This window comes from Poecile atricapillus, chromosome 10 (assembly GCF_030490865.1).
Source record: "Poecile atricapillus isolate bPoeAtr1 chromosome 10, bPoeAtr1.hap1, whole genome shotgun sequence".
In the NCBI taxonomy this organism is placed as follows: domain Eukaryota; kingdom Metazoa; phylum Chordata; class Aves; order Passeriformes; family Paridae; genus Poecile; species Poecile atricapillus.
The window spans coordinates 2,573,104-2,600,062 of record NC_081258.1 but is presented as its reverse complement, the minus strand read 5'-3'; the positions used below and the strand labels follow the sequence as shown (position 1 = coordinate 2,600,062).

Below are 26,959 nucleotides of genomic sequence, written 5' to 3'. Positions count from 1 at the left end.
CTCTGTGTCCATGGGATAAGCCCAGGGTGACTCTGGTTATGTGCAGTTACTGCTGCTTTGCATGAAAACCCAAAGGCAGAACTTGTCCTGTTGTATTTTTTGACTTCTGCCTTTCAGCAGCACAAAGCATCTTCTGACTTTTCTGGCTGGGAATTGCATCATTAGAAAATATCTGACAAGAAGGGAAGATTCCACATGAATTTCCATTTTGCTTTCTTGCTGCTGCAGGTGAAACTGATGAACCGAGGAGCTATAGATGCTCCCTTCACCTATATCCCTTCAGCCACAAACGTGGGCTGCTGCTTCAAGTTTGCACCCGAGGAGGGCGTCATTGCAGCAGGTGGGATCCGGACGATTCACATCTCCTTCAATGCCACCGTACTGGGGAGCTTTGAGGAACAATTCCAGTTCCGTGTGGCTGCATCTCCTACGCCTGTGACCCTGACAGTCTGGTAAGGACTCTGGGAGCTTGCTGGGCACATCTGTAGCTGTCTCTGGCACATCCCCCACCTCCCTCATTTTGGGGTCGAGCAGAGGAAAGAGGAGTTTCCCGAGGTCTTAATCTCTGCTCTGATCCTGGCCCTGCCCCAGTGTAGGGTGCCCGGGGGCTGGAATGACTCCTCCCTGCAGGGATCTCCCTCTGCCTTGGGCCATGGCAGGCAGTGGGATGGAGCAGCTTTGGGCAGTAGCTGCTCTGGGCTGTCCCAGCTGAACACCCAGCAAAGCTCCCAGGGCTTTGGAGATGGAGCAGCCTGGGTGATTCTGCACCAGCAGCAGTGTTTTTAAAAACTTGTGCTCATAATCCATCCCAAATGGGCAGCAGCAGCCTCACCTCACCTGTCATGGCCATGCTGTGGGGGACAAGCTGTGCTCCCAAGTCCTGTGCAGAGAGTGCTCCAGTCCCTCCTTTCCACAGCCAGGAAAGGGCTGGGAGACAGGGAACTGTGCAGCAGGAATGTGCCAAGGACATGGGCATCATCCCATGGGCTGGTGCCATTGCAAGAGATAGTCCTGGCCCAGCAAAGGGAGAAGGGGTGATAATGGGGGAGGCAGAGCTCAGTCCTCAGTTCCACAGCAGCGTGAGGCCTTGTCCCTGCTAGCCTGAGCCATGTGCTGGTAGGATAAGGTCGTGCAAGCAGGAAAGCTGATGCTGGCTGCTCTGGAGCTTTGGAGCTAGGCTGCTGCTGTTGGGAGACACTGGATCAAGGCAGTAAAGAAATGAATGCAACCTGCACTTGATTATACCAGTGAGATAAGGGAGATGGATCAAAAAAGAATAAGAAAATTATGACTTAGCAAGAGGAAAGTGGTGAGTAGGTCTGCCCATAGTGGAGAAACAATTATGCTGGCTTTGTTTTTGGGGGAAAAGTGCTGCTCTTTTATTTTGGAAATCAAGAGGGAACCTTTCACCATCAATTGATTCTCCTCTGTCTCCCCCCAAACTGGTCCTGGGATATTATTGCATAAGCAGCTTTCTCCTTGGGCAAGGGCAGGTGTCTCTTGTAGAGATGTGTAGAGCAGAGCCAGTGGCAGTCCTGGGAACACAAGAGAAGGCACAGTTCACTGGTCCTTGATTTTTAACCAAAAAGCAGAGTGGGCATTGATTGGTGTCAAGCACAAAATAAACTCGTGAGTGTTGTGCAGCTTCAAGTGCTGATTTCAGTGGATGTTGGTGACTTTTGGAGCCTGTCTGCTGGGTTCAAGGACAGGTGAGGTGGTGTGGTAGATTCAGGACACCCATGTTTGGTTGTTTAAGCCATTGCCCTTGGCTGTGCCGGCTGCTGCACTGGTGACAAGCTGGTCCTTTCCTCTAGGATTCATCTGCCCACTGTGCAGAACTGTTGCTGCTCTTTTCAGAGGGTGCTTGGGGCTCCCCTGGCTTCATGTCTCTAAACTCTGTCTGTAATGATTGTGTGGGTCAAAATCTCCTGAGAAAGCTCCTCCATGGGAACACCAGTTGGAGCTAAGAAGCAGCAAAGCAGGGAGCCTGTGGCTGGAAAGGCTGGTTACAGAAGTTTGTGGGGACTTTTCTGTCCATCACATTACAGATGGGGAAACTGAGGCAATGGAGCCATGTCTGGGTGTGTGTTCAGGGTCCTTCATGGCACCACCAGCACCTGGGGGCTTTTCCTGCCTGCCCTGTGCCCAAATCCCCACCAGTGGCTGTTGGCTGACGGCCACTTGGCTTCAGCTGCCTCCTGCCCACACGGACACTGTGCTGAGCACATGGTGCTGTGTTGATTGGAAACCCACGGTGCCCCTGGCACCAGGCTTTATGTCCCCGAGCCACGGCTGCCACAGGCTTTGTGAGTCCCTTTAACCGAGGCATTTCCTCCTGCTCTGTGCTCGTCATCGCAGGGGCTGTGTCACTGGACCTGCTTTACACTTCGACCTCCATGAGCTCCACTTCGGTGACATCTCCTTTGGTGAGTGTTCCCTGGGCTTGGGCACAGCGTGAGGGACCTGTGCATTCCAAAATGAACCACTTGAACATAAAAACATCCATCACTCGTGTTCTGCCACAGCAGCCTCTTCAGGCTGTGAACTCCAGGGCTGCTGGTGCCTCAGGTAGCATTTTGCCATTGTGAGATCAAACAGAACCAAGGAATAGAAGCTCTGGGCTGTGCCTAAAGTTGTTTTTTCCCCCATCTGTGTTCAAATGACTCTTGGTGAGCAGGCCTGGGAGAAGTCTCCTCCCCACAGAGCTGGCCAGCCAAGCCAGATGTGCACTGCAGAGCAGTGGTGGCTGGTGTCCGGGCTCTGCAGGACATCCCCACCATGTGTGGCTGTATCTCTGCCTTTCCAGCATGGAAAGCAAATCTCAGAGCTAAAGTGGGGTAAACCCTTGCAGGCAGCAATCACAGTGAGCAGCATGGGTGTGATGGCCCCCTTTGTTGGTGAGGTGGGACATGGTTCCTAATCACTGCTCTCAAAGCAAGGCTCAGGTTTGCCTCCAGCTGAATGTGCTCTGAGCTGTCACCTGCTCAGTCTGTTTGGGCCAAACCAAGAGATGCCTTAAGGATGCTGCAGAGAGAAACTGCATTAGGGTGCTTTGCATCACGTTCTAGCTCCTGATTCCATCCTCACTTTCTTTTGCTGTAGCTTCTTCTCAATGACAACTCACTGTTTATACATCTTGGGGACACAGAGGGAGCGTTGGCAGACTTAACAGGGAATTTTACAGCTTGAATTTTCAGAGTAAATGCTCGGTCTGGGTGCACAGTCATCAGGGAGAAATAACTGGTGCTGGTTTGGGGCAGGTGAAGGAGCTCTTCCCCATCAGAAAGAGAGACACTACCAGTGCTCAGCAGGGCTAAGAGTGGGCATTTTCAAGTTTGAAGTTTGGAATCAGTGTCAGAGGGAACTGAGTGACGATTAATTCCTCATGTAGCTTCTCGGTGAGCTGTAGTTCAGATAGTAAAGAGCTAAACTCCAATCACCCTTTCATCCTACCAGGGTATTCACACCAGGAGTCATGACACAATTGGTGCCTAAATGGATATTTGTGTCCTTTTCCCAGGCTTTCCCCACACCATGACCTGTCGCCTCACTAACACCTCCCCGGTGGCCGTGACATTCAAGCTCCGCATGTCGGACGATGGCACGCAGCCTGCTGTCAGTAGCTTGGATCAGATATGCAAGGACAGTGACCCATCCTGGAGGAAGGGAATTCATTTCTATGTGGAGCCAAGGGAGTTTACAATGAATCCCAGCCAAGGGACCATCCTCCCCCAGGGACACCAGGATATTGAGGTATGGGAAGAGTCCAGCCACACACGCTTCAGCACCAGGGCTAAAGCTTCACTGGAGTGTGGGAGGGCTTTAGCTCTGCTGCCAGCTTTGAGGATCATGTGAGTGAGAGATCTGCACTGGCCTGAGGCCTCTGTTAGCTGGGTTACTCAGGATGTTCCTGAAGCAGCACTGTTTTGTTCCCAAAATCATACGCTGAGATCACATACTATATGGTAAAGTACTGGAGCCATTCTTGTGTTTTTGAGAGCAGTTTCTTTGACTGCAAGTGGGCAGAGGAAGGATGAGGACAGAATGAGAAGTGTCATTGTAGAAAGCAGTTTGCTTTTCTTCTTGGTCTCATGTCTCCTCTCCTGGGAAGCAGAATGATTTGTGTTCATTGCAGGGATCTCCAGTAGAGACAAAAAGCTCTGCAGCCATGAACTGCCCAGCACCTGCTGGGCCACATTTGCCCTCAGCTTCCTACTGTAAAGCTGAACTCATTCTGTCCAAGTCAGCAGATTTCATCTGCATTTGTGTCATTGTAGTCAGATGAAAAATTGGCCCCTTAATTTGAGTACAGTGGTGTGTAGAGCTTTAGCCTAATGTTTTCATTTAGCTGACCTATGCCCTAATAGCAAGGTGTGTTTAACAAACCTGGGATTGCCAGAAGGCTTTTGTTACTCTCAGAGACTGTGCTCTACACATGGATCAGCAGAATAATGAAATTAAAAAATCCTCCCTTTCCTTACCATGAAAGAAGAACTGGAGAATAGCACATGTGGGTAATGAGCTTTTATAAGGAAGAATTTAGTGCTCTTCTCTTCCACCAGGTGACCCTGTGCTCCAACACGGTGATGGAATACTACCGGAAAATGCTGGTGGACCTGGTGGGCCTGGAGGGTGTTGGCAAGGAAGTGGCATCACTGATCATCACAGCCAGGTACCTGCACTTCCCTGGCCTCTCCCAGCACACTGCCTTGCACAGGGTTTGCTGGCTGCAGCTCCCAAGGAGAAGTGTTGTTTCATGTTCTCATGTTGTGACCAGCTGGACATGAGAACAGCAGTGCTTGGAAAGCAGCCTGTGGTGAAAAGCAGCCCTGCTCACAGCCCAGCACAGTCCTGGGCCTTTTTCTAGAGGCACCAGGAATGATATCATTTATTGGCCTGGTTTTTGGTGCTTGAGCTGGAACACATTTCCCGAGGACCTGCTCTCCTTCTTCCTGCAAGAGATGGAGCTGTGCTGGGTTGAGACCCCCCTGCTTTGGTTTGGGACACACCAAGCAGCCTGCTGAGAGTCAGGGTCTGGTTCTGTTCATGAGGGCACGTGACAGTGGGGAAGTGGCTCACAGCCAGAGTGGTGAGGGCAAGATCTTACAAGAGGAAAAGAGCCCTTGATGTGGCAAGTCAGCTCTAGTTTTTCTCCTTTCCTCTGCTTCCCATTTTGAGCTTTAATGTTTTCATACTTAAACCAAAAGTTGTTCTTGCTGCAGCAGAATTCCATCCTGCCAGTTTAATGACAAGAGGGATGCAGTTCCCTGGTGCTGCTCCCTCTCTCAGGCAGAGCCATGCAGTCAGTGCCTGGGCTGCAGTTTTGTCAAGCAAGTGCAAATGGGGACAGTCAGTGCATGGAGCTGTGGAGTGAAGGACCAAGGGAGCTGTAGGAACTGGGAGGGGGTGATCACCCACTCTGTAGGGCAGGTGGTGTCCCATGCCCTCCAAAGCTGGGGCAAACAGCTGAGTTTTCAGGCAGGGCAACAGCCCCGTGGGAGAGAAGGGAGTCATTTTCACTGAGACCCTGGAGTCGTGTGTTCCTTGAGCCTTAGTGAGCACTGATCCTTGTTGGGAATGCTCCCCCAGAGCTCATGGATCACAGACACTGTTACAGGAGTCCTTGCAAGCCTTCTTGGGTAAAGGAGAGGCTGAGGCAGCTGGGGGACAAAGAAAGTGCTCTGCCTGGGGCACTTGGCAGCCTCTGGGTGCTGCCTCTCAGGGTTTGCCCCTCCTTGACAAGACATGTTTGAGTGGGAAGGCTTTGAAGGCAATTTATCACTGTAGGGCTGTTAAATGTCTGTTTGACAGTGACAAATGGGTTATCTATCTTTGGGGGTAAATGTTCTCTGTTCTCTCAGTATCTCTGATTCCCTTGGGGTCATCTCTTTGCCCAGATGTCTGGTTCCTGAGCTGCAAGTGTACCCCCAAATCATGCGCTGCAATCAGTGCCACCTGAAGGAGCCATACGAGAAGAAGTTCATCATCACCAATAAAACTGACCTTCCTGGCTGCTACGGGCTTATTCCCCAGGTTTGGCATTGCATCCACCTCCTCCTCTCAAATATTATTGAGGAGATTATTAGGGGAAAAACAGGTTTGGATAAGACCTTGCTGTTTTCTATTCAGTCTTATTCAGATCTGCTGAGAACAGGATCCTACCTGAATGTAAACTTTAGGAGGCAGTTTAACCTCCTGAGGAAACAGTTTATGTTCTAGTCTTCAGGGTGTTTTCTGGTGGGAGATCTTAGAGGGTTGTGAAAAGCTGCTGCACCCCCAGACACCAACAGCTGTGCTGGCAGCCTCCTTGCAGGACCCCCTGAGAATGCTAAGCCTGCAATTCTTGCATCTTATTTGGGCCTTTTACCTTTGTCCTGGGGATTTTAAAACGTGTGTAAGTTGCTGTGGCAGTGGATGTTAAGGAGTTTAAAGTTGAATTTGGAGGTCCCTCTGAAGCTGCATTTGATTCTGTCCCTTCCAGAAACGCAAGGAGGACTCCCCTGTGTTGTACTCCAGCCCCAAACCCTGTGGCATTGTCCAGCCTCACAGCACTGCAGAGATTCCGGTTACAATCGAGGTGCAAACATTGGGCGATCATCGCACCAATGTTCTGATCGGCGTGTTTGGGGATGAAAGAAACCCACTGGTGAGTGCAAGGGGAGATGTGTGCCTTTGTGCAACTCCTCCTGGCAGGGTGCAGAGTGTGCAGGGATTCTTCTGGGGCCAATCATTTGTATTTTGAAAGTTTCTCTTACTTTAATCCTTTTTAATTTGGAGGTGAATATGTAATTTCTTATTTTTTTTCCCCCAAAAGCCCAGCATTTCAGCTGGAGAGTGGTTAAATAATAAATAATAAATAACTTGAGTAGAGTTGAGCTGTTGAAGCTTTTTTAGGTTTCCCTGTTGTGGTTTGTTTTGGCTTTTTTAAAAATCTTTCTTTCCTGCTTCTTCCTGGAACAGAGAGCAGAACTCCTGAGCTCTGGAGAGCTGGCAGAAATCTATGGAACTCCAAAGAAGATAGACTTTGGCATGATCCCACCGCTACAGCCGAGCTCACAAACTCTTACCCTCTTCAACAAAGGTCTTGTCCCTGTAGACTTCAGGATAAAGATTGTAAGTACCTGTGGGGCTGTTTTCCAGGGAATTGACTGGTAAGTAGCAGCCATGACTTTTTATGACTGGTTTTTATATGCAAGATTTCCATCTGGCCCATATGGTGTGAGAGGTGGCAGGATACTCCAATATTCCATCTGAGCGAGGCAAGAGGAACCTGGCTCTGGAGTGGTTTTAGCTGGGGCCCTCGGTGAAATCAGGTGCAGAGATGTTGGAGCAGAAACGAGTCTGGATTGTGTTGACAGGTCCTCCCTTAACTTTATGGAGGGTCTTTAGATGTGTGTGTCAGATTTTTGGAGCTCTGAGATCAAGAGAAACCTGTGGTCCTTTGCTCCCCAGAGAGCCTGGATTTCCCTATGGTTTCCCTGTTCCAGCTCCATTTGCTTTGTGCCAAACTGCTGTTTGTAGTGGAGAGCAGGGTGTGAGCTCTGTCCTCAGGCTGCAATTGTCACACCTCCTGTGGCTCAAGCCAGTTGGGCTGTGCACACCAAGATGTGTGGGGGTTGTGCACCCCCCCAGCCTGGGATCTTTGTGCTGTTGAAGAGCATCTTTGGGGAGCAGCTGCAGAGAAAGGCTGTTTTAATATGTGGAGCTTGCACAGGGCAGAAGGAGCTGGGGCTGCTCCCCTGGCAGGGAGAGCAGGGCTGGCACAGCCAGGAAGGGCTTGTAGGCTGGGGCTGGGGCTGGCTGGGTTGTCTGCTGGAGGGGGAGATCTGGGAGGGGCTTGAGGTTGGTTTTTCTTCATGCTGGATGTGGTGAACTTGTGGAGCTGCTTCAAACCTGATACTATGGCCTTGTTTTTGTTTGTGGATAAAGCATCAGGCCATGTGGGAGAGTCCAGCCACAGCCTCCTGGGCCAAGGAGGAGGGCTGTGAATTTGAACTTGCTGCTTTTCCAGCTGTCTGGGGGATAAATGCAACCTTCAAGTGAGGGGGTTTTTCCAGGACAGCTTTCTCTAACTCCACAATGAAATTCTGCTTTCAGCCTTTGCAGGGAGCAGTGCACCTTGGCTGGGTGGGCCTGGCATGTAAATGATGGGTTTCACATGCTCGTAGCAGGGCTGGGCCTGCAGAGCTGTGTCTGTACAGCTGTGCTGGTGCAAGACCTTTCCTCCCTCCTCTGAGCAGCTTCCAGCTCTCTGGCCCAGTCCATGCAGTCCATGAGAAAGCAGATGACAAGAGTTCTTGGGAAGAGTGGGCCATGTGCACAGAGCACACATCATCCAGTTTCCTTTCTGCTTCTGGCTTTTCTGCTCTGCTATAACCATTTTGAGGTGGCTTTTCCAAAGCAGAGGGCACTGGGGCACCTCTCTACAGCTGATGGTCAGTGGGAAGTGAGGGCTTCAGTCCTTCAGGGGATCTTGAGAAGCACTGATGGCCCCTTGGGCAAGAATAGTTTGGTGTTGGGGTTGCAACTGGTATTGCAGTGATGTTCTTCAGGATCTCAGCAGTGTCCTCCAGCTGTGTGGTTTCTGGAGTGGGATTTGAGCAGTCCTGGCTTCCTCTGGCCTTGAGCCTTTGTGAGAAGGCAGGAGAGAGAGAGAAAGCAGCTTTCCTTGGCACACACTCCAGAGCAAGAGTGGGGAAGGAACACTCTCCTGAGGATAAACATCCCTTGGGTTGGGCAGAACTGGGTTCATTAGGTGAGTCTGTTAAAGGAGAGGAAAATACAGGTGGTATGAGCTCTGCTGTTGCCTGAGACTGTAGCTCAAATTTAGGGAAATGAAGCCTTTATGATTTTTATCCTTCCCTCTTTAGTCTGTCCTTTTCTTATATCCCACAAGAGATGAAGGTGTATGGTTTCCATCCTAAATGCATCTTCTGCTTGTCTTACAGGCTGATAAACCCCAGTGCTTTGTTCTTGAAACGGAAGAAGGAGTGATCCCCGCTAGGGGTGAGGTTCCTGTGACTGTCACAGCCATCCTGGATGACACTGGGCATTTTGCTGACTCCATCCAGCTCTTCATCAGGAACAGCTTTTGGTTCAGCTTCTTACTGAGGGCTATGGGCACTGGCACCACAATTGTCACAGACAAACCACTGGCCCCAGAGCTCAACTTGGGATACCAATTCAGGTAGGAGATCTCCCCACTCCCACCTCTCCTCCTGTCTCAACAAGGAGCAGTTTTGCTGTAGTCCTTCAGGCAAAATCTTCTTCAGTGTTCCAATCCCTGAGTCCTTCCCTGAACGCAGAGATTCCTTCAGAAACATGTGGTGGCCAGTTGAGAGTTGTTAGATACCCTCAAAAGCCACTGAAAGGGAAACCAGTTGCCAAATGGCCACTGAATTGTCTTTAGTTGTAATACATTTATGTCCTCACTTGATCAAGCAGTGGTGTCACAGCTGCCCCAGAACAAAAGGTTCCCAAAAGGGCGCCCGGGTGAGGCGGTCCCTCCGTGGGGCTGAGGGACCAAGGGAAGATGGCCTCACACCCTTCCCTTCTGAAATGGCACTTCCCAGGCAAGCAGGGCCTGGGAACAGAGAGACAGGAGGGTACCAACCCCCCCAGGAAGGCAGGAGCCCACGGAGCAGTTCCAGGCCCAGATGGAAACTGCTGGTTTGTGTGGGGCCCGCACTGCCCCTGCCGCTTCCTCCTGCTGTTCCTGGGCCCTGCTGCTGCCCTGCTGTGCCCACGGCCTCGATGGCTTTTTTGCTGCCAGCAGAGTTTGCAAAGTTCACTTCAAAACAGTTTCTAATTGTTCTACAAACGGTAGAACTTCTAAAAGTTCTACAAATGGCTATCAGTGCAAAACCAAAGCTGCTGCCAAGGAGAGAGGCCCTGCTGCCCTGGCTTCCTCTCCTGGAGCAGGCAGATGATTTTTACCAGCTTGCTGGGATCATGCAGAAGCTACCTCTGAGCTGCCCTTTAGAAATGCCTGCAATCATACCCCACACACAAGGTCTTCAAGGGCAGCATCTCAAAGATTCACTGACAGTGTCAGGCATAGAATAATGCAAAATACAGTAACAGAACGAATCAGCCCAGAACAAACATTTTGGAGGAAAACACCAGGTCCTGTTAGTCTCACCTTGAAAATGCTCCATTAGCATTATAAGCAGATTTCTCTTTGCAATAATGACATCAGAAGGGCAGCTGATCAGACAGTTTCTGGTCCCCATTAAGAGCTGGAAATGAAGACAGTCTCCAAGTTATTAACACCTCAGATTGCTCATTGGGAGCAATCTGATGAGCAGGGAAACAGCTGCTCCCACACCATTTTCCATCCTGGCTTCTCTTCTAGCCACCTTCCCAGTACTCATCAGTTCCAAGTAACAAACAGGGGCCACCATTTCCATCGGCTCTTCTGGAGCGTGGAATGCTGGAGGCCACCCAAGAAGAAGGGCCAGAGCGTCTCAGCCCTCAGCAGCCCCAAGGCCGAAGATGATTTGGAGCCCCCCGGTCGTACAAGCGCCGTGTTCGGGCTGGAGCCAGGCTCATGGGAGCTGCAGCCAGGCGAGTCTGTGGACATGGTGCTGCGAGGCTTCTCCCACACCCCACAGGTGAGGTCCCCACCAAGGGCTGAGCCTGGGGAGCCCTCAGATCCCCTCCCCTGGCCTTGTTCCACAGTGCCTTGACATTTGCCTGGGGAAATGAGCAGGGGCCTTCAAGAAACTGGTTTAAGGCCGCACGTTTCTGTGGCAGCACCAGTTGCTTTCCTTGCTGGCCACCAGCAGACCAGCTAAGGCTCTATTGGGATTCCACAGCTACCAAAACCCAGTGCTGATCCCAAAGCAGGGCTGGAAGGAAATAATGCTCTTTTGGGGCAAACAGTGTTGCATGCTGAGTCAGCAAAGAAGGGCAGAGAAAGAAGTTACACTTAGACTAGGAGCACAAAAAGAAAGTGAATTAAACAAGTGCCAAGTGGTTTCTCTGGGGTAAGCACAGATAAAACAAAAGCCATGTGAAGGGAGGGAAGTTCTCACAGGTGCCTTTTGTGGGCATTGGGGTGCAGTGTTAGAGACAACTGAGTGCAGAATAAATCAGCTGCATCACGGCAAGAAAAGGAGGCAGTGCCCACTGTAACTCTGTGGCAGGAACAGGGCCTGTGGTGGGTGCTGAGCCAATGCAGGGCATTTGCTGGTGCCCTGCCACCATCCACTGCTGACAAGTGACTCTTGCATGCAGGAGGTGCGGGATTACATGAAGTGTGAAGCTGTGGTTGGCACAAGCGTGGTGACAAAGAAGATAATAGAGACGATCATTAGCTGCAAGTTCATAGATCCCTCTATAGAAGTATCAGCCAGAAAACTCTCTTTCCGGGTGGAGAAGGTAAGTCTCTGGATTGCATCCTGGCATTTAGCAGCGTGGCTGAGGGGGGTGTGTCCTTGTGTTAAAGCCCCTCTTTGCTCTTCCTGAGGCACTTGGTAAAGTGAGTGAAGATGCTTTTAGAGATGAGACTGGTATTTAACTCCCCCAAAGTAAAACTGCAGTTACAGCTGCACTGCAGTGGGGATCATGGCCACTTCCAGAGAAATGCCAGTTTCTCTGCTCACTGTAAAGGGAGGTTTCTAAAGATCCTCCAAGGCACGATGATGTCTGTACACTGATGCTGTAGGGAAGCTGGGGGGAAGAATGGAAATTTCTGTGAATTCCTCAGGCTAAAGAGGAAAAACCCATCATCTCCTGTGTCTCTTTGCCTTCTCTGCTGTTGGCATGGATGCTTTATGGTATAGCTATAAGGTATAGCTCTGTGCATTTCCCTAGGCCTCACCTGCTTCAAGAGACCCCCAGACATCCTGCAGTGATGATAACACTGAGGCAGAGCAGGTGCCCTTTAGTCTCTGGATCCCAGCTCCAGCATCATCTTTCCCTCTCCTGCAAGTTGTCTGAAAATGAGAAGATGTTTCATGATTTGGTTTCTGTAGTTTCAGGCCTCTCCTTTGGTTCCCAGGCTTCCACTGAAGTACAGAATCCCTGGGACAGGCAGTTCAGATGTAATTAGAAGCCTTTCAGCTCTCCCTGATTCTGCCTGGGTTCTGCTCGATGCCACACACACAAACTGATTCATTGCACACTATGGCACAGCACCTGTTTGATATCAGTACATCCAGAAGCAGTTTCCCAAAGTCTCTGGTTTCTCTAAACCGTGCAGGAAGCCCAGCACAATGCCCAGACAGGAAGGAAGAGCCTAGGCTGATCACAGCTTTGAGACCACACACACCTTGTCCCTGTAGCAGGGGCTGCAGGACACGTGTTGCAGACTGACTGCTTTTATGAGGCTGCTAGAGCCAATAAGGTTGTAAGAAATGACAGCATGTGAGTGAAGATCATCCAGTGCTGTTCTGCCCAAGAGAGAGACAAAACTGGAGACAAATGGCCTGGATTCACTTTCTGCTTTAGGTCTTGTTCAAGCAGCCACCTCCTCTCCTATTCCCTCATCTGTACATGGGAGTGGTGCCCTGTCCCCAGAGGATGCTGTGGTTTCTAAACATGACAAGCATCTGCTCTAAAGAAACATCTCCTGGAAAAGTAGAAACAAATAGAAAGGATCAATAGAATGTATGCACTTGTGGGGCTGAAAGATGTGAGATGCAAGAGAAGCAGGAGGAGGTCTCTGGCTACTTGAGGCTGTTTTTCCTTGTTTCCATAGAAACCCAGTGATGTCCTAACTCTGCAGTACCAGCCTTTGGCTTTAAAAAACACCTGCTCCCTGCCGCTCCACCTCGTGCTGGACGTGGAGCAGCCGTTTCTGGTCTGTGATGAGGAGCAGCAGCCCCTCCCAGATGGCCAGGTGAGCAGCCCTGGACTCCTCCAGTGGGGCTGGAAGAGGAGGGATGTGCTGGTGCCTTTCTCTTGGGAGGGCCTTGAGTCAACAAGTTTATTGTGTAGCATCAGCAGTGGGCTGGCCTGGGCTGCATCAGCAGAGCTGCTGAAGGAATCAAAATATTACCTGAATTGAGAAGTTCCATCCTGGCTTTAAGGCACAAGGAGGAGGGAGCAGGCAATTTGGCCAGGGCAAGCCATGCAGTAAAGGTGTCTCCTGGAAAGCATCCCAGCTCTCCAGCAGCCAGCCCCTTGTATTGCTGCTGAGCACAGAAACGTGAGCCTGAGGGAATCCTGGACTGGACTGTGGTGCCTGCAGTCAGACCCTTGCTATAAAGAAGTGAACAATGAACTGAGAAGCCCATGCTGGGGCCACACTTGGAGCATTCACTGTTTCATGCTGTCAGACCTTGGCATGTCATTAATTACTGTTCATCTCCTTGCAGCCTGTGACAGTGGGTGTAGAGGAGACCTGCCATGTCTACATCGCATTTGACCCAGCTTACAAACTGGAGCTTAACAGCTGGCAAGAAAAGAAGATTCTGAAGATAGAAATGGTTAGGGACCATCCTAATGTGGAGCATATCGAGCTTTGGGGAGAAGTCCACTTCCCCAATCTCCAAATCCAGCCCAGCAGCCTGGAGTTTGGCTGCATCGTGGCTGGCACGGAAGCAGTGCGCTCTCTGAGGATGAGCAACTGCAGCCCCCTTCCTGTGGAGTACCACTGGTCATTCCAGGCAGACAGCCAGGTGCACAAGTTCAGGTATGTGCACCTTTGCCCTCTCCTCTTCTTCCTGGTGTCCTGTTTGTGCTTTGCAAAGAACAGAGCTGTTTGTCTAGGATCTGACAGACTGCTCTGACTTCTCCTTGTGCAAATAACACTGACCAGCTGTGGTCAGGCTGGATGCTCAGGGAATAGGTTTTCCACCAATTTGGTGCTGTGTACCCCCATAGTGGTTTCCCTTGGGATGGAAAGCTGGGGCCAAAGCTGCTTTCTCAGAGCTCTGTGGCCTGAGGCAATGTCCACCTTGATGAGGGGCTCCTAATCCCAGCTCCCACAGTGCTGCTGGAGGCCCTTTTGGGGGTGCCCTTTTGGCCCCTCTGCTTTGGGATGGGTCCTCTCTGCAGGAGCTGCTCTCTGCTCCTTGCCTTCCTCATTAGAAACACAAGCAGAGTTACCCTGAGCACCTGCTTCAATGTAAAGTGGGGAATGTGACCTGAGTCACCTGGGAGTGTTGGAAAATGCCAACCACCCCAGCCTGCACTGTCAGGGAAACATTCCTGATAAATACCTGGTAGAGCTGCAGAGTTTCTGGCATTGGGCATTGGCAGGGCTGTGCTGGCTCATCACTGGCTGGGTCTGCCCTTGGTGCCTCAAATCTCACTTTTTGCTCTCCTCCTTCTGTGTCTTTTCCTCTCCCACTGTGTGGCAGCGGCCTCAGGGAGACAAAGAGTTACATTGTCCCACCCCAAACCCCTTGTGAAGGGCGGCCCAGGAGTTCTGATTGGGTTTGAGTCCCTGGGGGGTTCTCCCTTGCTGTGTTTCTAATGGTCCCTGACCCTGAACTCCACCCTCAAAGGTGTAAACCCCTAAGAGTTCTGTCCCTCAAAAACCCCTGCTGTGCCTCTGTTCGGGGCTCTCTGTTCTGGACTTGAGTTTGTTCTCGTGCTGAATAAATGGTTTCATGAACGGGAGCCTGTCTCGTTGGTGTTTCATGCTGGTCCCCAGAACCCTGCTGCTTCTCTGGATGAGATCCTGAGGTTGCAGACTGCAACACCACTGTGCTTTTTGCATCCTCACAAGGTGTTAATCCCTGTCCTCTGTAGTTCCTCAATGCAAGCAGTTGCAGCTGCCTGCACCACTGCTACCTCAGTGTCATCCCTGGGCTGGTTTAGAACAGACCTGCTCCAGCCTGGATTGGGAAGGGCTGGATCAAACCATTGCTGAGTTCAACGCCCCAGCACCCAGCCAGGGGCTGCATCCTGACCAGGAGCTCCTCATGCAGGTGTCCCTCCCTCCCACTGCAGCTCCCTGCTCACAGTTATGTTATTTTCCAGGTATGAACTTTGCCCACCTCAATTCAGACCCCCACCACCAAAGCTGAAGAGTTCCTGTTTGAATTGCTCAGCATCTCAATGGAGCCACCGCAGTATTAAAAATGTGGAGGAGCCAGACACAGCCCTGAAAGAACCACAGGATCTTGGCCAATCTTCAAGAGCAGAGGTAGATTTTCTTGTACACCGAGTGCTGTGTTGTCTCCCCAGCTTGCCACCACCAAGTCATGCTCATGCTGACCTCCCTTTTTGCTGCCCTGCTGTTTTGTGCCTTGAGAGTGGGCTGGGCAGCGGGGCCTGTGGATGGACATGGGCTGTGTGGGAGGGAGGAGCAGGAGAGTTTTCTTTGGAGAAGCCTGCTCAGATCCTACAGATCTAAGCTCAGCACAGATCTGTGTTGAATGTGGGATTGTTTTGCCTTGTTTTCTTCACAATGTAAGATGAGGCTTTCATGTGCATCATGATGATAAGACCTCCAGCTTCCTTCCCAGAGCAAGCTGTGATGAGTCCTGATCTCCATGTACCCTCTTCCCAACCCTGCCCGAGCACCTGTTTCCAGGTCTCTGCTTTCACCTGAGGGCTGGTATTGCAGTGGTGGGCCTGAAGCTGTCTTATAAAATGAGACTTTGCAAAGTGTCTCTCTCTTCCTCTCAGCATAGAAAATGGCTTGTTTTTCAGCTGCCAACATATATTCGTGGAAGGCATTACATCCCAGTGGGGCTGGCAGGATTCAGTCACTCCGTGGATGTACCATGGACTCCCCTCAAAGTGGAGAAGGTAAGAGGGAATCTGTCTCCCTTCCACATTTTCAGTGTGGCAAGCAGGGCTGTAGCTCCCAGCCCCACTGGTGGCCCTCAGCATTGCCCACAGAGGGGCCTGGCATCCCTCCAGACCCATCACAAAGTGCTGCTGAAGCAACTGGTTATTGGAGAGGCCGTGCAGGACATGTTGTAGGGAGGCCCAAGGACGCTGTGCAGCACCTGTGGAGGGCATTGCTCCCCCTGGACATCATCAGCTGGTCCGTAGGAAAGTTTTGCAGGAGCTTTTGCTGTTGCACCTTGAAAAAGCAGCATATAAATCAGAGAGAGAGAGGGGAAAAGCCTCAGGAGTTAGATGAGCTGGGCTGGGGTCCTTCCCTGAGCTCCAAGAGCTCTCACTCTGAGTGTCCCGCTTTTCTAAAAGCAGTCATAAATGCTTTTTAAAGGCAAGTTGTGTATCAGAGAGAATTTCTACTGCCAGGAGACATCCCAGTTCACTTTAATGTAGTGTATTAATGCAGTGATCCATGAGTATGGGAGAAGATTTTCCTCATGGTCCCTCCACTGGTCAGTGGCATGGATACAGGATGAGATCAGGATGATTCTGGCTGTGTTGTTTGAGGAATAGATCCCTCTGGCTACAGCTGCACTTTGCTCCAAGGTGCTCTTCTGCATCCATTTCCATGCTCAGCACCTCAATCTCTGCTGTTCTCCGTGCAGGCTTTCAGTATCCTGCCGCTGTCGGGTGTGCTGCAGCCGGGAGAGAGACAGCAGGTCTCCTTCACCTTCACTGGCCACCTCAACACCATGGCCCATGTCACAGCGCTGTGCCACGTGGAGGGAGGCCCCACCTACGAGGTGAAGCTGAGCGGGGAGGCCTCACGTGTCAGCTACTCCCTGAGCGCCCGGGAGATCAACTGCGGCTCCCAGGTACCACACGGCTCCCCTGGCACAGCTCCTCGCCTTGCTGCCTTCCTGCCCCCCTCGCTCCAGGGCTCCCTTCCCAGCCCCTTTGTTGTCTCTGGGGCTTGGAAGTTCAACCTTTGAGGGACACATCTGGCATCCAAGCTTTCAAATGGCCATCTCCAACCCTCTCCAAAATGCTGGGAATACCTCTTGTTCAGGGGACTTCACACAGCCTCCTGAGGCACCCCAGGGGGATGCTCTGGACGTCCCTCTGCTGATCCACTCCTAAAGCCTGACCTCCAAGGAGATGCTCTTGTCTAATGCTCTTCTTAATCCATGCAATAATCAAGGGAAGATCTTGGGCTTCCAGTCACTATAGTTGGAGAGACTGTCCCAGAATGATCCCCACTTCACTCTTTTTCAGTTGAAAGCCCACAGCTATTTCCAGCTGCTGGCCCTGTCTGTGTTGCTCCGTGTGACTCCCTTGTTGCCTGTATGCTGCTTGCCAATACTTGCATGCAGGTGCCTTTTCTTTTGGAGTGCCTCAGTGCTGTCTCTGTTTCTCCTGGCTGTTGGTGACCCCTCAGAGGGCCTGTGTCCCCACAGTGAAATGTGTTCATTTATTACTGGCCCTCCCATGGTTGTTGCCACACCTCTGGGTGCTGCCAGAGCTCCCTGGTCCTGTGCAGGTGCCCTGTGCCTGGGGGTTCCCTGGGTTCCCAAGTGCCCCTATCTCCTGTCTGGTCCCTGCTCCCATCATGGGTCTGCTTTCAACCCCAGGAGAGAGGAAGGAGATTCCCAGCAGCAGGCCTGGGTCTGTAACTTCCTGCTCTCTGCCTTCTCTGCAGATGTTTAACGAAGTTCATCACAGCACGGTCATCCTGGCGAACACCAGCAAGATTAAATTCAACTGGGTGCTGGAACCCAGCACTGCAGACCAAGACCTGCCTGGTGTGTTTCTGGTCAAGCCCACCACTGTAAGTAGCACAAGTGACTGACCCCAGCCCTGTCAGGTGGCCCAGGAGAGTGTTAAAGGGGCAAAAGAGGGGGAGGGGGAAAAGGGAGAAAAATGTCCGAGGGGAAAACCCCAACCTCAGCCACGAGATAGAGAGGGCTGTAAGCAATTTCTTCTGGGGGCAGAGAAAGTCAAACAAGTGCTATTGAAAGTCAATAAAGCAAAAGGAACAGTGGTGGGTGCTTGGCTTGGGTGCTTAGCCACAGCCAGAGGCACACCAGTCAACACAACTACATCCATTATAGACCCTGGGTATTGCAACAGCCTAATACAAATTCACAAATGGTTACACATATTCAAATATTTTAACATAGTTCCTCCTCCATCCTGCCTTTTTGGAGCATGTACAGTTGCCCTAGTCCTGGACATTTGGTACTTTTTGACACATTCAACAGGTTTCCATTAACTTCATTGATTAAATGTTAATATTACAGCAACTCTTCCCCAACACTGGTATCACCACAAAACATTTGCCTTAAAAAAATTCTAAACTTCAGCAAAAATTCTTTGACAAAAGCCAACATTATAAAACACACAGTATTTACTCTAACAATTGCAAAAGCCAACACTATAATGTATTAATCACAAAGGTGATGTGGTCTGATGGTTTCTAGATAGAGAACCTGTCTTCTCAGCCTGTCTGTCCCCTGAGCCATCCCCCATCAAACACTCTGATGTATTCCCTTCTTCCTCTCCCATTCCTGCAGGGCTCCATTGCATGTGGCAGGAAGCAAGTGCTGAGATTCTCTTACATGCCAGGAGTACCAGGAGCCTTTAGCAGGACATACCAGCTTAAAGTGGGTGACCTGGAGCCGGAAAAGATCTGCCTGAAAGGAGAAGCGTCCTTTCCTATGATCAGTGTGAACCTGCCCTGGAACATCAAAGGTGGGCACTGCCTGTGTGCCCCCAGGAAGGGCCCCTCTGGTTTTGTTCCCTACCAAATGCCCATAGGGCAGCTCATGCCCACCTGCACCAAGCCTGGAGGGCTGCAGGACTCCCAGAGCCACTCGAGCCATCTGACTGCTTTGTGAGTCTTGAGCAGAGGATCCCAGGTGGGCTTTGTCCCAGGAACCATCCTGCAGAGCTTGCCAGCACATCTGGCAGGGTCCTGAAGGATGATGGCTGGACTGAAAGGCTTGGGAAAGCTGTAAGAGAGGCTGGCAGGGCTTCTGGCAGGGTTGGATTTGTGTGACATTGCAGGGGATGAGACGTTCCTCTGTGGGGAGGAAGATGGGTGGGAGTGAACATGAGGATTCCGAGAGGAGCAGCAGCATCCACTTTCCATAGATGGCTTGAGGGATTTCTTTCTGGAAGAAAGCAGTGTTTGGGAGGTAGGGACTTCCCAAGTTAAGTGGGATTGGCACTTGGCTCACACTTCTCTTGGTGGATGTTTTCTTCCTTCAGGAAATGAGAAATGTGGAAAGCCACTACAGCTTGCAGAACACACACAGCAATACAGTGAGACCCTGAAAATTCAGATCCCAGCAGCTCAGCCCTTAAAAAGTCCAGATGTGAAGACTGGGAAGCTGAAGCCCTGCATGCTGGAAGGCTCTGACATTGTAGTAAGAACAGCTGCAGCCCCGTTTGGCACATGCCACTGTCTCCATGTCGCCTGAGCCCCTTGCAGCCCACAGCAGTTTCCCAGTGCCCTGATGGCACTTGGGACCTCCCTGCCCACTTAGAACCATGTGTCACCTCAGCATTGTCCCTAGGGCTGCCACTCTGGCCATGGTCTCTTCAGGGGTTGGCTTGCACCAGCTTCCTGGCTACCCCAGGGACAGATCCTGAAGGCCATGCTCAAGGGATGGCATTGATGGTGTTTTGAAGGAGATGCAGGTCATTGCTGGGGAGTTTGTTGGTCCCAACCCAAGGCCTGCCAGATTTACAGACCTGAACAGCAGTTGCCTGATTGTGCCCTGGAACTGTGCTGGCTGTGCTCATCTCCAAGAGCCACCAGCTTGGGCTCGGTTCCCTTTCAAACCAGCTTTTGTCCAAGCTGCCTTGGTCCTGGCTGGGCACAGGCAGGTGTCTGGAGCTCTGGAAGATTCCTGGCTTGTCCGTCTGCCTGGCCAGATCAGCTTTGCTAACAATAGCTGGGCAGGCAGAGATGCTGGAGTTACTTCCCTGGAGATGAGGTCCTGGCTAAGAGAGCAGGAGGTGTCACACACCGAGCAGCCAGACAGGAGAACCCCACACCCCTCTCAACAAGAGCAGGGTGGGATCCTTTCTCAGATGCAAAGCTCAGGAAAGACCTTTGCTAACCAGACACTGTCTGTCTTCCGTTTCCTCAGGCAAACACTCGGCTGCAGATAAAGATGATCGAGAAGGCTGCTCTGGAGCTGCAGAAAAAGCTCACATCTCATCCCCCAAAGACCGAGTTCCCTGACAAAAAGCTGTGCCAGAGCCTTGTCAAGTGAGTAGGGACTCCCATCCCCATCTCCAGGTGCCCCGTGGGGAACAGCCAGCAATGTCCCCTTCTCCTGAGAGCTCCTTGTTTCTGCAGAGCTGGGAATAGCCTGGACTTCAGAGAGGCTCTTGTCCCGGTGGCTGTGACACGCTGCGTGTGAGCAGCTGAGTGCCCTCCCTTCCCCAGCACCACGCTGAGCTTTGGACTCAGCTCCCCACAGCTGTGGGGTTCTGTCCCTAGAGCTGAGGGGACCCACTGCAGACCTCCAAGCCCTTCCAGACAGCATCAATTCTGTCCCTGCTGACTAGCTCTGAAAGAGACAATTCCCAACTGATGTCTTGGTTCCAACTAACAGAGCACGCTAAAGAAAAGGAGGAGGGAATTGCACATGTCAGCAAACCCTTGAAAGCCCAAAATCAGATGCCTTGAATCCTGGTGGGGTGGCACGGCTTATCTGATTAACTTGGTCTGTCCCTTTGCACCATCATGATGCAGCACAAGCACGGGAGGCTTCAATTCAGGAAGATGCTCTGCAGAACAGATCAGGTGATCTGGTTGCAGAGCAGTGAAGATTTCCTGTGCAGGCAAATCTTATTCCTAGGCCCCAAAGCAATTTCAGGCTCAGGCTGTACACCAAGGCTAAGTAGTTTCATTTAGTCCAGTGGGGGCCCAGTGGACTCACCTCTACTGGCTTTTCATGGCAGAGGAGCTGTGGACAGTTTCCATTTTAAACTAATTTTATTTCCAGGTACCATTAGTAGCTGATAAAAGCTAGGACCTGCACTCCTCCTGACTTCCCAAAGTCATTGCCAGCTGGTCAGGCCATGGGTTTCATGGGCTTGAGCTGAGTTTTTACAGCAGTGAATAAAGAAATAGCCACTTGATTTGTATCCTCCATCCACTTGGACATGTAGGCAGGCTGTGGTTTAAGGACTGTCCTTACTCCTCCTTGCAGAGTTGAGCTGCCAGAGTATGTCCTGGACATGGGCACTGTCCTGAAGGGTTTCACTGAGAGACGCACCCTGGAGATCACCAACCCTGGGCAGATCCCAGTGTCCTTCTGGGTCGATGCATCTGTCCTGCAGGACACAGGTAAGCAGTGCTGGAGACACTTCCTGTGGGCATGGAGGAGGTGTCTCACACAGATTAGCTGAAGCCACTGAACTTGGGGAGGTTTTTCAGTTGTTTCTTCTCACTGCCCCTGCTGGGAGCTTCAGAGGCAGAATTCTCCAGTCCGGCCATGCCCAGGGACCTGGCCTGCCTACAACTGCCCTGACACTCCAGTGTGGGGGGCAGATGGGCTCATCACCCTGGTCACCTCTCAGCATCTTCTGCCCTTGGCTCCCACGAGCATCAAGTTTCTTTGGGCACTCTGTGGCCTTGTTTTGTGAACCAGTGGGGTCTGCTGTGTTTTGGAAGTGCTTTGTTTGGAGTTCACACTGTCATAGCACTTGTATTCAGCCTTTATTGAGGAAACAGCCTGTGAGATCCTCTGGTGGATCAAAAGAGGCTCCCAAAAGAGGCCTTGAGGCAAGGCTGCACTTCCATCACACAGTGGCTCGCTGTGTCGAGGCGTGTTCAGGTGCACTCTAAGTTTTTGTCCAGGTCACAGCACAGCATGGGGTTTTTCCCAGACCTCTCAGCCAGGACAGCTGTAAGGCCTTAACGTGCTTATGACACATTGCTTGTGTTTCTTGTGTATCTCAGCTGCTTTGTTTTCATCTGTTGAAGGTTTCAGCGTGGACCTGGGCCAGATGAAGAGTCTGCCCCACATGCACACCCTGAGATTTGATGTGCATTTTGAAAGTGCCCAGCAACCACAGGGTGACGTGGATGTGCTGCTGCCCATACAGGTACCACAGCTCTTGGGGCAGGCAGCAGGCTGGGCACAGCAGCAGATGTCACCTGCACCCTCTGCTGAATTCTCTGTCCTTCTACAGGTAACAAAAGGCCCCACGTCTCACATCCGCCTCCGTGCCACTGTCTTGGAACTGTCGCTCGACCTCTCCCAGAACACACTGCACTTCCCCAATGTCCTCGTTGGGCAGTGCCAGGTTGAGACAGTCCAGCTCTACAACGGGTTCCAAGTGCCCTGCAAATGGTTCATCACTGCCATCAAGCCTGTTACGAAGGTAAAGCACAGGCAGCACTGAACACGTCACTTCTGGGTTGGGTTTTCTTTGTGTCTCCTGCCCTTTCTGCTCCTGTGGCTGCCCGAGCACTTGGGTCTGTGGCGTGTTTGAAGAAGCTTCTGAGGGTCTAGATCAAGGCTGGTTTTCCCAGACCTGTTCCATTAGCTGCTGCTTTGCTTTTCTGCCATCTTCACCCATTCCTCCTCCTCTGAGGACAGTAGTTCCCTTTGCCTGCCCTGTCTACAGGTTTTCCCTCCAGCTCTAGGCTATGGGGCCACACTTGGTTTGGCTGTGGGTGCTCTCAGCACTGTATCAGTGTCTCAGAGCACTACAGGAACTGAGGCTCTGTCCTCACAGACTGAGGAGACCTCACACCATTGGTTTCTGTGTCCAGAGCAATCAACTCAGATACCTGACACGAGCCCAAGGTCAGAAGCAGCAGGCGCTGGAGGAAGGGCGCTGTCCCTTTGAAGTGACGCCCTCCAAAGGAACCCTTGATGCAGGAGCGTGGCAGAACTTGCAAATCCAGTTTGCACCCAAGGAGGAGGTGAGATTGGCAGCTGTCAGCCCAGGAGGCCTGTCAGGGCTATCTGGAAATGAGGGCCTGCTGCAGAGAGTGTGGTATGAGCTCTGCCTTCACAGGGGGCTTTCTGCAAGCGCCGTGCTCAGCGTGGCTCAGTTCACCCCACAGAGCACTCCTGGGAGATGTGCTCTGAAATGCCCACAGGGAGCTTGCACAGAGAGCATCAGGGCTCTGTGGCTGCCTCTTGGCACAGGGGAGGGATGTGCCCAGCTCCCCTCAGCCTCCCCCTTGCCTGGCCGTGTTTGCAGCTGCGACACTCGGTGCAGAGCAGCTGCACACTCGCAGAGGATAATCCTGGAATGGCCACTCTAGGCCCATCCTGCTGCAGAACTGTCTGGCAAAACAGCCACCAGACACCTTCCTGAGCATGGCAGGACAGTCACCTGTAGTGGTGTGCTGCCAGCAGTCAGTCCCTGGGGCTCTGGCCTGCCTGCACATTCCCACCCAGCTGGGGATTCAACTTAAAGGATTGAGCATTCCCAAAAGTAGTTTGCCTGGGGCTGCTGGGTCTTGGAAACTGACAGTGTCTACCAGTATGGACACAAGTGCTTCTGTGCCCACAGACAGTCCCAGGGACCTTTTAATTGCTCAAGAGATGTAAACATCTTGTGTCTGGCTTTGATCAGAGCCAAACACTAAGCAGAGAAGGTGACCCTTATTTCTGGCCAGCGAGAGCTCATTTGCCTCTCTCCTGGAGCTGGCGTTTGCCTGATGCAGCAGTGCCAGGACTGGGTGTGGACACTGTAACCCCGGGGGCCCTTCTCTTGAGCACTGCACTCCTGCATGACTGGGTGAAAACGCCTGGCACTCCATTGTCCATCCATCTGATACCCAATACCCAGTTACAGTGCACACCAGGACTCATCCCAGTTACTCACACCCAGACACAGGCACTGTAGTCCCTTGCATAAGTGAATATCTGGTTTCTGTTCACCTTGGAGGGACTGATAACACCCTGACCTTGGGGCAAGGGTCGTATTTGGGGTCCTGTCACCTGGGGCTTCATGGACAAGTTTTCTGCACTTTTCTCTTTTCAGAGGTCTTACAAGTATGAACTGAAGCTTAACATTCCTGGGAGCAGCAATCACTTAAGGCTGCACCTCTCGGGGCAAGGTCTGGAGCCACGGCTGGAGTTCAGTCCCCCAGCACTAAAGATGGGATGGGTGCTGGTGGACAGCGATGGGGTGGAGGCCACAGTGGTGGTGAAGAACCCATGCGAATTCCCCATCGAGTTTTACTGCCTGGATTTGGATGAGCAGTACCTTGAGGAGGAGAAGGTGAGAAGGCAGGTCTGGTCCCCGTGTACATGCTGCCCAAGCTTCACAGCACTCCAATATTGCCAGGCTTGTGTCAGGGAGATGGAGGCAATGGCCAGGGCAAAGCCAGCTCTGCTGATGTGCTGTGGGAGGATTTAAAGAGTTTGTGTTGTTGGGAGGAAGGGAGGAGACAGCAAACCTGAGGTAAACATGATCTGCCCTGGTTGATGCCTGGGACCTTTGCATTGTCCTTGAGATGGGCAGGGGCTGCTTACAGTGGAGGCTCTGTCCCAGCCAGGGCCTGGTATGTGGGTCCATGGTGCCAAGCCCAGCTGGCAGGCTGGGCATGACTTGGGCTGGGAATGTGCTCTGGCAGAAAACTCCACTGGTTCTCAGGGCTTTGCTGGCAGAGTGCAGTCCTGGCTAGTGTGGCTAGTGTGGCTGCAGGCAGTGAGCAGCTCATGGTCATTGTTTGCTTCAGATGAGTCACTTGGGAGGGGTTTCTCTCCCAGTCCTGCTTGTAGCTCTTGCCTCTGCTCTGGAGCCTGCTCACCCCACTGGGCATAACAAAATACTTGTACTTGATGGAAATCAAAAAGCCCATTGCCAAAAGCTCAGTGCCTTCAAAGAAGGAGTTGTGAGGATGAAGGTGACAGAAGTATAAACAGGATTTTCTCTTCTCTTTTAGATGCTGAGGCATCTGGGACTGCATCCCCAAGGGTCTCCCCTTCCCCCTGCTGCTGTCCTCTCCAGAGTTGACTGCCCAGAGGAGCAGCTGGGCTCTGCAGAGCATGTGAAGCCCTTCACCATTGTTACACCTGAAGACAATCTGGTGGGTACTGCAGTGGTGCTGGCACTGAAGGTGCCAGGGCAGGGACCAGGCTAGATGGGGGCATGGGGGACAGGTTGGATGGAAAAGGATCATTGTGGAGAGGTAGTGAAGATGTGAAGGGGCCCCACGTCTGCAGGTCTCCTTTCTGTCAGGGATGGGGCAAAAGAGACAGCTTTGCTGGAGACAGAGCAGTTCTGTAAGAGGGGAAAAATCACTTAAAACCATCAACTTCCTTTGAGGAGAAGATCCTGAGTTAGAAGGGGTGTCCTAGACAAAACAAACACCAGTAAGGAAAACCAAGTTCCTGGGCAGGTGCACTTATTTATTCTCTCTTCCACTGGTTAACGAAGGCCCATTTTTCTTTCCAGGATGGGAATGTCTCAGGGCTCACCCCTCTCTCCCTTTTCTCTCTCCCTTTAGGCCAGGACCCCAGATGAGAAGGGCAGTTCTGCTGAGGGCCAGCCAAAGACAGGTAAAGCAGTGAGCAGAGACAAGTCTCCAAAGGGGAACCAAATATCTACAGAGAGAACAGAAAGTCCCTGGGAATCCTCCAGCACAAGATCCAAAAGTACACTGGAAGGTGCCTCCATCTCCACAGAATTCCTCAGGTGAGCTGCACGGGAGGAGGTGATGCTTCTGCTTCTTGGTCCTCTTGCCAAGCAAGGTCCATCGTCCCCAGCTGCACAGGGACCCTGTGCCAGTGCCTCCATGGGATGGCCAGTGCACCCTCCTTGTTTCATTTGCTCCTCAGCAATGTCTGAAGCCTCCTCTTTAATTGCCAGGCTGAAACAGTACCGGTGGACAGTGCCTGCCCTGGGTGAGGTGGAACTGAAGGTCCACTTCTCCACCAAAAAGCCAGGGAAGTTTGAGCAGACGCTGAGGTTTGAGCTGGTGGGGACAAAGCGGCAGTACGAGCTGCCCTGCAGTGGCACCGGCCTGTACCCCAGCATCAGCCAGAACCCACGGTAAGGCTGGCCCCTGGCAGCCTCCCACACTGCTGCCCCCGAGCTCACAGCCAGGGCTGCTCCTTGGGCATTCTGGCCTGGCCACATGGTGCTGCCTGACGTCAGCCAGCATCTCTTTCTGTGCTGGGAGCTGGGAAGGCAGATGGTCCCTGAGCCACCAGGATGGGTTATGGCTTTCTGACTGCATTTCCTACCTGGAGCATCTCATAGCTCCTCCTTCCCTGCTTTCTCTGCCCAGGCTGGTGTTTCCACAGTGGAGGAAGACCATGAAGGAAGGTGAAATCATCTTCAAGGAATATGTTGAGAGCACCAAGCAATTCCACTTTGGACCGCTGCTGTGTGGGAAATCACGAGAGTGGTATGTGCTCCCTGCTGGCTGTTGTACTTTTCTGGACACGCTTGGAGACGTGCTGTGCTGGTGGCACGATCCAGGGCAGTCCCTGGCAGAGTCCTGGCACACACCTGGGTTTGAAGGAGCACAGATGTGTGAACCTGAGCATCCAAGAGGCAAATGAGCCTTGGGGGAGCCGCTCTGCCTGCCTGCTGGCTGCCTTGGCCAGAGCCCCAGGCTGCTGCCAGTCCAAAGGGCACTTGGGGCAACTTTTGTCTGCCTCCACATCTCAGCTTCACCCCTTAAGAAATGTATGGTGGTTTTTGAAGTGCTTTGAGCTCTGCAGTTAGCCTGATTGAGCAATTATTCTGTAGATGGTTTTGTAAACCTGTCATTCATCTGTAATTATTACTAAGATTTTATGGTTGACCTGCCAGTGGGTGTCAGGGGCTATGTACAGCAGGAACTACATTTGCCTGTAATGACATTGCATCATCACTGCTGGATAAAGTCTGCCTGAAAACGTTGTCATTGAAGCTATTGTGCATTTCTACTTTTACTGTCACTTTTTAAAAAATAGTATTTAACATTAAGTTCTTGTCTCCATGGGAGCTCTGGAGGGCTAAAGCTATTTTGACAACATAGTTTCAAAAAACAGACAATCTTTAGCCAGCTTTATGGGATGGTCTGGGATTTCTGTTTGCCTCTTTAACCCTTCCACTCCAAAGTCATTTCCACACCTGAGAGAAGGGTCATTTGTTATCTTTTTGCATTCCTCTTGGGAAATGATGCTTTATATGTCTTTCTTAGACTTTGAGCTAACCCATGAAATCCAAAGCAGTT

The 26,959-nt window shown here is 51.7% G+C and overlaps 1 protein-coding gene across 1 annotated transcript in view; it reads left to right on the top strand.

The window, feature by feature from the left end:
* LOC131582754 (hydrocephalus-inducing protein-like) overlaps positions 1-26,959 on the top strand; it is a 57,288-nt gene that overhangs the window by 14,980 nt on the left and 15,349 nt on the right. Inside the window, exons 11-36 of the mRNA XM_058846223.1 lie at positions 229-452; positions 2,359-2,426; positions 3,521-3,753; positions 4,563-4,672; positions 5,898-6,033; positions 6,482-6,646; positions 6,961-7,113; positions 8,949-9,187; positions 10,355-10,613; positions 11,239-11,382; positions 12,704-12,844; positions 13,323-13,639; positions 15,633-15,708; positions 16,410-16,619; positions 17,444-17,572; positions 18,318-18,495; positions 19,015-19,172; positions 19,902-20,023; positions 20,973-21,109; positions 21,749-21,870; positions 21,958-22,149; positions 22,544-22,696; positions 23,770-24,009; positions 25,241-25,428; positions 25,603-25,785; positions 26,024-26,143. Coding sequence (XP_058702206.1) covers positions 229-452; positions 2,359-2,426; positions 3,521-3,753; positions 4,563-4,672; positions 5,898-6,033; positions 6,482-6,646; positions 6,961-7,113; positions 8,949-9,187; positions 10,355-10,613; positions 11,239-11,382; positions 12,704-12,844; positions 13,323-13,639; positions 15,633-15,708; positions 16,410-16,619; positions 17,444-17,572; positions 18,318-18,495; positions 19,015-19,172; positions 19,902-20,023; positions 20,973-21,109; positions 21,749-21,870; positions 21,958-22,149; positions 22,544-22,696; positions 23,770-24,009; positions 25,241-25,428; positions 25,603-25,785; positions 26,024-26,143 — 4,397 coding nt within the window. The remainder of the gene's footprint in view (positions 1-228; positions 453-2,358; positions 2,427-3,520; positions 3,754-4,562; positions 4,673-5,897; positions 6,034-6,481; positions 6,647-6,960; positions 7,114-8,948; positions 9,188-10,354; positions 10,614-11,238; positions 11,383-12,703; positions 12,845-13,322; positions 13,640-15,632; positions 15,709-16,409; positions 16,620-17,443; positions 17,573-18,317; positions 18,496-19,014; positions 19,173-19,901; positions 20,024-20,972; positions 21,110-21,748; positions 21,871-21,957; positions 22,150-22,543; positions 22,697-23,769; positions 24,010-25,240; positions 25,429-25,602; positions 25,786-26,023; positions 26,144-26,959) is intronic.